Here is a 10256-nt window from a genome sequence, read left to right as displayed (position 1 = left end):
GCGGAGCTCCTCTCAGCCAATCACAGTAGCTTACCCGCCTCACTGGGCGGAGCCGGAATACAAACCGAGGACCACCGAGGAATCAGCTCCAGACTAAATAATGGGTCTCCACCTTTAATGATCTTGAATATTTCTCCAAAACGCCTTCAGTAAACCATCTTTTACTTATATAATTTTACAGTTCTCAGTCATTTTCAAAAAGTATTTATGCCTATTAAGCCTTTTCAAACTTTGATATAATTCATCAGGGTTTTATTTTACAGACCAACACTGAGCAATGCAATGGTTTGCAAAAAAAATGAAGAAAAATCTGAAACCTTTGGTGTGTATTGTTGTTTCTGCAACAAATTTCCTTCAATCAATCAAATAAAATCTTATTTGTATAGCACATTTCAGCAGCAAGGCATTTCAAAGTGCTTTCAAATTATCAAACACAGAAACACAATGCAACATAGAATCAACAATCAAAACACGACATTAAGTCAGGTTCCATCAATAAATTTGTAATTGATTACGTTTCAAATACAATCCTAAACAGGTGGATATTTAGTCGAGTTTGCATCCATAAAGGTTTACCTGTTACACTCCTACTGTGTTATATGGAACAAAATACCTATTGCTATTTTTATTCCCACTCACGCTCACAATCACACAGTTTAAAACGATGTAGACAGCATTTCAATGGGCTTCTGGCACAGAAGCTGGGACTCCGCCGTCCCTCACGGATTTTTGTGCAATTCTATGGTACCTGTTAGTGTCTAGAATTTACAAGGTTTCCGTTACGCGCAGTGACCCTCAGTCGCTCGCCGTTTTTCTTCCGGCATGGGGCTCCGTTCAGAAGTAATCTATTGTTTTTTAATTGATGGTGTCCATTAAGGGCCATTTTTCCAGGACTGAAATCCTGCAAGGCCAAGACCAGAACCTCCAAGACAGAGGTCGAATGTTTAGAGCAGTGGTGCCCAAAGTCGGCCCTCGAGGGCTGACTCCTGCATGTTTTAGTTCTCTCTCTGGTTTAAAGCACCTGGACCAAATGATGGCTGTTAGATGGCCTAAGAAGAACAAAAGGTTGTTACTTCCACCAGGGAGAGAACTAAAACATGCAGGATGCCGGCCCTCGAGGACCGACTTTGGGCCCCCCTGGTTTAGAGTTTGACTAATATTTCTGAACATTGTTTTTTTTGTTTGTTTGTTTTTTGTATACTACAAATGCAAAATTAATGGAAAAAAACTGTATCTAAGTTATTAAATGGAGCCACACATCGTTACATAGTCAGGATCCTGAAAATCTGGAAGTGTTAGTCCAGCTCAGAAACAATTACATCTTCTCACATGAGTGGAATAATTTATCTTGTTGTTGTCATTTTTAACCTTTCAATACACAAGTAAAAAAAAGAGAAATAAAAACACAATGCCAAAGACAAAATAAAACAAAAAGAAAAAGTAAAATAAAGAAAAAGCGACTAAACTAATACAGTCATTTCATATTCAAATGGGGTTGAATATAAAAGTGTGACACTGTTTTCTGATTTTTTTTTTCTTTTAATTTTTGTTTGGCCTTAAAATTAAATAAATACTGACAAACCTATTCAAGCATATTGTGGGAGAAAAGAACATTCATTTCAATTTAAAAATTGCAAGTTCAATTTTCCTTATTTAAGTTCCCAAAATCTTGTCTGAATAGAATTATGCACAATTGCGCTTTCCCCCCTCAGTCAGGAGAGAAACACTTTTCAGAGGGATTTTTGAAAGAAACCAGACTTTTGAAATGAAACAGGGGAGGTGCTAACAAACAAAGGTCAACTGTAAAACTACAGCTACAGCCTAAAGTCTTGGAACTGTGGTAGTGTACTCTTAGGGCCATTGTAGGTAGAGAAAAAAAAGGATGAGTACATTTCCGCCAAAAAAATCTCAGAAAATTTCCAGAAAAATCTTGAGTCTGAAAAGTCAAAAGTTTGCAAAAAAAAAAAAAAAGTCAAACTTTTTTCCCAGAAAATTTTTGAGTTGCTTTCTGGCAAATTTTGACTTCTCAAACTCAAAAATGTTGTCATGTTTCCTTGAAAATTTCTGCGATTAATCAAACGATTTTAGGGGGGGTTTTTTTCAAGCAAATTTTCTACTTTTCAAACTCAGAAATTTCCATGTTTTTTGTAGGAAACTTTTGAGATTTTGTCTTTATATTTAGAAAGACCCTAATACGCTGTCGTATGGAACGGAAACCACGTCACCACAGTGACAAACAGACTCAAGTTGCCACCGGTGCAGAACTTGAGCAAAAAATAAAAATGGCAGCTTGGCGAGGGAAAACCAGAACAGGAGACGCCACATCTACCCATCAAATTCCCACCCAATTGAGATGACTTAATAATATTTCTGTATATTCCTTAAAAGAAAATGACAACCAATCCAACTTGTGCTACAGAACCTTGTACAGATACATATTCCAGACGATAGGTGGCAGTACAGGCCCATACGTGTACGACCCAACTTCCAAACGTGTGCCTGCTGTCTGAGAAATAAAAGCGCGGACAAAGTGACGGCCTCACACAGATCACACTCTGCAAATGAAACAGTTATGCGTAGAAGAGACAAAGCACAGTAAACGGGCTCAGATTGGAGCAGCTATGAATTATTCACAGCACACTGCCTCCTACAGAGAGAGAGAGAGAGAGAGAGATGGATGGATGGTTAAGTCAGCCGGTTATTTGCCTGAAGATTTTAATAAAAAGAAACAAAAAGACTTCCTTTTATCTGAGTGTGAGAAACACAGAGAAGTCAAGAGGGAGCTCCAGCTTCCAAAATTCCTCCTTTCATTCATTACGGAGGCTGGATTTGAATGCGGCTGCGATCTCAGCACATCATATCACATGAAATAGGTCAGTTGAGCCGGAGCCGCGCTCAGCTCTCCGTTTTCAGGAGGCTGCTGGCCGAAAACCATCGATGTGAAGAGGGGGGGCGCGATGCTGAACGCAGAGCAGGGGAGGACAAACACAGGAGGTCAAGAGGTCAGTGGAGCTAACAGCATCAGTGGCGAAGCCTTCGCTATTCACTGCAAGGAAATAAATGCACTTTGAACAAAGATAAATGGAAGTTAAATGGAACCAAATGCGCTAGAGCAACACAAAATTCACATCCTTATTTATCTGTTTAGCCTGTCACAACATGTGACGTGTGAGACCTGCAGAGGTCACCAAGAATTGGAGGGTTAAGTTTACTTCATCATGTTTTTACTCAAGTAAAAGTAAAAAGTAGCCACGAAGAGTTAAAAACAAAAACAGTATTTCCTAAAAAGGCTACCTAAATAGTAAGTACATGTTTGAGAATAACAGAATTAGACAAACATTTCCCTTTTTTTTTTTTTACTTTATTTCATGTCATAAAAGAAAAAAAGGCATATTATGCTCTTTAGTAGGTAAAAATGAAAAAAGCACATGCACAAATATACACAGTATCAGTATCCATACAGTAAGACCAAGACATTGTCTGAGTTGTCAAATTCATACTTTATATAATAATAATAATACTGTATTTAGACATAAACAAGAGTGCATTTATCTCGAAAAGGAGTGGGAAGAAGACAAGCTTATTTTCTCCCACATAAAATGACATATAACCAATTCACGACAAAGCAACAGAACACATACAGTGATGTATGTGTCTGTATCTGGAATTTTCAAGACTATAGTAATAAAAAAGATTTGAAAGAAACGCACTAACGGACACGTTCTCAAAAATAAATTCAGGCAGAAGAAACACTTTCCAAATCAAACGTTTTCAACATGAAACGTGTGAAACCAACACTTACAGTAGGCAGAGTAAATATAAATATACTGTATGTTAGAATAGACACTAGTGACTGTACATAGAGCTAATAGCACAGAAGGTTCAGCAGACTATCAAACTAACATTAGAACTATGATGGCTGTGGACCAACAGGAAGTTTTTACTTCAACATCAGCTGCATTTGAATGCGATGCATTTCTGGGTAAAACATGTATGTTATTTTTTCAGTGAAATGACTCACAGTTTGTAGAGTCTCCATAAATTTTACTCAAGTAAGATTAGCAATGCTTCATGATAATGTTACTCAAGTAAAACCAAAAACTATAATATGAGAAAACGACTCCTAAAAGTCTTTGTTTTTCAAAAGGTTATTCACGTAAATGCAATTAACTTTTTTTTTTTTTTCTTTTTTTTTATACTTTAGGATAACATAACCAACATGTTGATATCAGACATGTAAACCATTCAACTGGCTTCGGTTTCAGACAGCTTTACCTAAATGGAGAGCTTGGTTACATTCCATTCTTCCTTTTGTTCAGTTTCAGGTGTGTAACATGGCGTAGCCGCACATTTCGTCTAAGTTTGTGTAAATGTCTGCGTGATAGGTTGTTCAAATTGGCAAAGAAGCTTCTGGCTCCACCAGTTTTCTTTTTAAACAATTCTCTTCCGAATCCAAAGTGAAAAATCATCAATGCATTCAAAAGACAGGAGCTGCTACACTTACACTGCAAATGTGAGCAAAACTTTGTCGATATTCTGCTGATGTCGGAAACACCGCAATTGCAAAAATTGCGGTGTTTCCACTAAATAAGAAACGCAACTAAGATCACACAGCCATGATCCTCCAGCTGCTTCCTGTTGTCGGCTTCTTTGTGGTTTGTGCCAGTGGCAACAGATCACGTGGCTGATCACGTGGTTTGTGTGACGGCAAAAAAGTGCTTCCATTGCAGTTTTGTGGAATAAGCTACAGCCAAGAAACCAACCTCATCTTAGCGCCGAAACTGATTGAAATACGGGTTTGTTTGAAATCGACGTGTTTCCACTGAGTGAATTTATTTTCAAAATGTCAAAGTGCGCAATTAGACAGTCAGGGTAGCTAAACAATTATCCATCCAGCCAAGAGAGAGGAGGGATGAAAACACAGAGCTTCCTCTGACCCAAAGTAAGGCATCTCTCGTCAGATCCCATTTCTACGTTCTCCGTCAAACGTTTTTCACACCACAGGAATCACACAGATGTAAACCAGTCTGTGCTTCAGATGTGGGACAGAGGAAGGTTCGTCGGATTTGGTTCCGACAAACCAAATCAGATGAAAAACACATTCAGGAATCATTTACCCAACATTATGTCAGGATTTCTAGAATGATCTTCTTCAATAGATCCTGAAATGTATTTATTTGGGGATTTTACACACATTGGGAGACAATTCAAAGAAACCGAACAGAACTTTCTATTTTGTGTTTTTCCAGAAAGTGCAATGTCATTACATGGAGGTGCTACTCCGTTGTTCCTATTTCCAGATGTATCAGGAACATGAATAGTTGTGTTCCATTGGAAAAAGTTCTAACTACAGTAGTTAGAAAACACTTCATCACGTTAGTCAAGACTTTGCAGCATTAGCTAACCGAGTCTTTCTCGGATACCAGTGGAAAGAAAACAATGCCAGGATGGGAGAAATTAATGTGCACAGGAATGTTTTTCAGTTTCTTGGGATGAGTTGCAGAACTTTTGCTATTATTATACATAGTCACCACTGGCAAGCAGATTTAGATCTGCACGGTTTTGTTGTTAGCATTAATAACACACAACTACATGAAAACACGTGATTTTAAGTGTGTTTGGAGATATGCTGTGTCCATGCGTTACTCGCTTAAAAGATCAAAATGACCTATTGCCAACAAAACCAAAGGGGACAAGTCAGATATTGCTCTGATTTTTTGAAAGTTCATATTAGCGGCAAAAACAAAACAAACCAAAAAACTGTACTGAAAATGTCCAAAATCTCCAACCTTTATTTGGGGGACAAGAATAGTATTTATTGGTAAAAAAAAAAAATGTTAAGAAATATTTGTTTTTGTTAAAATCACTGGTGACCATTCTGTTGGCAACCCTAATAATCTCTTTAAAGAACGGCATGTTGGGGCCACCGAGTCTCCATATCAATGATAGGATATGATATAAGCAAAAAGAAACAAAAAATTCTGTCCTACTATTACAAAATAAGACAAATATTGAGATTAATCTTGGCAACAAACGCTCAAGATCAGTCCAGTGTAAAACAAAGGATAACAGAAACCCGTGTGGGCTTGTTTCTCTTCTGAATTTTTGTTGAAATTTCAAAACATTTTAAATGAAAATATGGTCTACTGATCCGTAAAACTCAAATATATGTTAGTATTTGATCTTTCAGCAAGATTAAAGCAATAAAAAAAAAAAAAAAGATATGGCAACACAAAGCTCAGCCAACAGAATATAAACCTTGGCACTGGTGTTTTTGTGAAAAACAATTATTTCAAGAAGTGAGATCTTTCTTGCAACACTGAGTAAATGTCACCAAAACAAAAGTAGATTTTTTTTTTTTTTTTAGACATCAGTGTGAGATTATGCTCAAGATATACTTATTTTAAGATATTTTTTTTTACACATCTTTTCCAGTGGTTCCAATAAATGTAGCCTGTATATTAAATGTTAAATTTTGGTCAAACCATGCAACCGGGGTCAAATTTAGACAAGTTGAGGTCATGTTTTTAGATAGGAGCTTCAAGACAATTAGAGCTGCAATTAACAATTATTTTAGTAATTGATTAATCGATTAATCAGATAAAAAAAAAAAGTCCAAGTCTACAGACTTTAACATTGACAATTTATCCAATTAACAGTTGGATTGTTTAATAGAGTTTTTTTTGACAGAACTTGAGTTTAGAACGTATTTACATACATATTTACATACAAAGAAGGGTATTTTTTTCCGTCTTAAATTAAATTTTTTTTTAGGTTTTTACAGTTTTGTCTCAATTGCTGCTGTGAGGATGTTGTTCAGTCAGCAATTGGCATTCTTTTGAGTCTGTTTACTCCAGTTGATGATCGATGGATTACTAAAATAGTTGACGATTATTTCGATAATCGATTAATCTGATGAATCACGATTCATCCGATTAATCATACTTAATCGGATTCATCGTTTCAGTCCTAAATTTGATTTATATACCACTTCTTCCAAGCAAATTGGTCTCAACTTCATCGTAGAAAAGGGTCCTGGTAAAGAGTAGATGGAGAAATTAGAACATCCTCTACATCGACAGAAACCGAATCCCGTCTGATTGTGGGGTCTATATGAACCATAGTGCATGGTGAAAATAACCGTACAGACACATGAACAGGCAGGTACCCAACATTTATTTACCATTATCAACTTTACAATAAAACCAGTAACATCTGTCAACATTAGCAAAATAAAGAACAGAAATCAATCCAACGTATTTACAGAGACAAAGCAGATTCAGGCTCACACACGACAGATAAACAACTCTGCATCATATCAAACCGCAACAGTGAACATAGCAAGCTTAAGTGTTCTTTTTTTTTTTCTTCTTCTTCTTCTTCTTCTTCTTTCATAGTACGGTAAAAATCAAAACTGTCTATTTACTTTTCTTTTTAGCAAACGAGAAATAGCTTCTCTGAATCTTTAAGATGGTTCTCTATAATACACCACAAAATACTTCAAATTTGGGTTAAAATATAGGAATGTAAAAAGTTGACGAGTCTCTTTAATTTTCTGATTTCACATTTTTTTGTAGGTTTTTTTTTTTCCTTTTTGTTTTTTTTCTTTTCTTCTATTTAACAGTCATTTCAAGTGGTGGTGGTGTCCTAGTATCGTATTTAGCTTCATTCCTTCAGCTTGGGAGGCGTCTTCAGCTGTGGTTGATTTGAGGAAAAGACGCCTCGGCTCCATCTTTCTCCATCCGTCCGTCCGTCCTTCATTCGCCCAATCGCGGCTCCGCTTCGCGCCCGGTTAAATCCAGTTCTCTGCACGGCGACCGACCCGCTGCCTAAAAAAACAGAAACAACCCAGTCCAACGTCCAGATGTCGAGCTGTAACCAGGGAGGTGATCTAGTGAATCTAGTCTGTCGTCTTGTTATCATGACGAAAAGTGGCACGTCGAAGGAGTCTTTCACATACATGTGTATATATTTACATATACATATATCCATATACATATGTGTACATATACACATATATATAAATATATATATATATACTCTTAAATTTTTCTTTCTCTCTCTTGGAAAAACAGTTCACCCAGTTCATCGTGAGCTCAACGTACAATCACTCTTTCTTTTCAGAGGGGGCGGGGGTCGAGTTGCTCTCCTCCGTGGGTTTGGCGGCTTCAGGGGCCGGAGCGGCGGCCTCCTTGGTCTCCTCCTTGGGTGCCTCCTCCTTGGCCGCCCCCTCCTCCGCCTTCGGAGCCTCGGCCGCGGCCTCCTCCTTCGCCTCTTCCTTCGCCTCCTCCTTCTTCTCCTCTGTGGGAGCAGCGGCGGCGGCAGCGGCTCCGTTTTCAGCCGGCTTCTCCTCAGAGGTGGCGGCGGCGGTGTCGGGGGTGGTGGCGGCAGCCTCTTCCTTCACAGCCTCGCTCTTCTTGCTCTTCTTCAGGTTCAGCTTGATGTTGAAGGACTTCTTCAGGGAGAACTTCTTCTTCTTCTTCTTGGGGGTCTCCTTGGCGGCGGCCTCGCCTTGAGGCTTGGCGGCCTCCCCGTCTGCGGCGGGCGCCGGTTCGATGGCGTCGCCTCCCACCCCGGCTTCGGGCTCCTTGGCCGCCTCGGCCGAACCGTTGGTGGCGGCGGCGTCCCCGTCAGGCTTAGTGGAGACATCACCGTTGGTTTTCACGTGTCCGTTCTCCTAAAGATCACAAGATGATAAAGGGGGGGGAATCAGAAAATGTTTTGTTTTTTCCCCAAGTGATATCTTTTCAATTTGAAAGAACACAAATAATAAAAAAACCCCAGCTCTTTGGCATATTTTTTTTTGCTCTCATTAATAAACCACCATGCCTGGCTGCGAGGCGACGCCTTGCAGTACTCTAATCTGACGATAGGCGGCGGCAGCGCATCACAAACCAGACCGTCGACTGTACCAGACAGACAGACAGACAGAGGCTCAACAAAGACAAGGCTGCGTCTCCTCAGAGAAAATATGAAAACACATGTACCGCTTTTATGCTCATTTTTTATCCAGAAAAAAAATATTTCATCATATATAAAATCAAATTAATAAAAAAAAAAAATGCAAGAACCAACCAAACGTCGGCCGAACCGTTGGTGGCGTCAATTTAAAAAAAATGTATTTAAGCAGGTGAACCTGTCTAATTAACATTCATGATAAAGTCATGACTAAAGTGTTAAAGGGTACACCGAATGTGACTCATAGGTTGAATACATCAAGGAAAGTCCCATTCAAATAAATAGACGGCTCGGTTTTACCAGGGAGGAGTAGTAGACTGTCTACGTGCATCCAGGCTCCCCCACCCCTCCCCTTTAAGCCTGACTGACTGTATCCAACACGTTCATGGGGATAGAGGGTCGCATTTGTCTTCATTTACAAATGAACACAGACTAACCTCAAAAAACCCGAACAGTCAACTCTACGCCATTGCTAGCATAAAAGCAAACATTTTACGATAATTTGGTAGTTTTGGGGGTGAAGGTGCCAGACAGCAAAAAGCTCCCCGCCCCCAACCTGTCCTGCCCAAAACGACAGAACTTCGACCAAAAAAAAAAAAAAGAAAACCAAAACAAAACCAAAAAAAAGAACAAACAGGTGATTTTATGAGAGAAATTCAACTTCTATCCACGCGCAGAGATGTTTCCCGTTGAGGGGGGGGGGGGGGGGGGGGGGGGGGGGGGGGGGGGGGGTTGGGGAAAGGCAAGACAAGTGAATAGTAGTAAGCTGTGAGTGGCTACCTGTCCGTTGGTTTTGACAGCTGCAGCATCAGCGGCAGCAGCGTTCGCCTCCGCGGCAGTGGATGTCTGGGATCCCATTGTCTTCGAAGAGTTCGGGTGTCTTCTAAAGCAAATTAAAAAGAAAAACTAAAAAAGTCGACTTAATATTAATCCAGTCCCAAGGCGAGTTATGTATCCAGCGGTTAGTTGATGAAAAGTGTGGGTTGTTTTTTTCTTTCTCCTTCTAATATCAGCGACGTCCCTTCCGTCGTTGAAGTGTGCTATCTTAACACCCCGGTGGAGAGAGACCCTCTAAATTCACAGCTCGCCGAACGCGTCGGTTCAACATACAACAGGCACCAGGCCCCGCCCATGGCGAGGCTTAACGCCAGTCGAGCCAATCGCTGTTCTAGTAAGGAGGGACGTCAAGAGAGCCTGACCAATCAGTTAAGACTACTTTTATTTTTTTCCCCCACCCCGCTACAGGACCCCCAGCAATGAAATCAATTAGTGCTTTTTGATTATTACTATTACTCAAA

General features: G+C 39.6%; 1 protein-coding gene across 1 annotated transcript; it reads right to left on the bottom strand.

Annotated features, from left to right (window-relative positions):
* Positions 1–7155: 7155 nt before the first annotated feature.
* On the bottom strand, positions 7156–10049 carry marcksl1b (MARCKS-like 1b). The gene is made up of 2 exons (XM_032581199.1): positions 9739–10049; positions 7156–8677 (listed from the first exon to the last, which is right to left on the bottom strand). Exons 1-2 carry the CDS (start codon positions 9814–9816, stop codon positions 8108–8110), a joined length of 648 nt encoding a protein of 215 aa, XP_032437090.1. The 5' UTR covers positions 9817–10049; the 3' UTR covers positions 7156–8107.
* Between the last annotated feature and the right edge of the window lie 207 nt (positions 10050–10256).

This window comes from Xiphophorus hellerii, chromosome 13, assembly GCF_003331165.1.
Source record: "Xiphophorus hellerii strain 12219 chromosome 13, Xiphophorus_hellerii-4.1, whole genome shotgun sequence".
Classification (NCBI taxonomy): Eukaryota; Metazoa; Chordata; class Actinopteri; order Cyprinodontiformes; family Poeciliidae; genus Xiphophorus; species Xiphophorus hellerii.
Note: the sequence above shows the minus strand (reverse complement) of the source record. Positions and strands in the feature narration are given on the sequence as shown.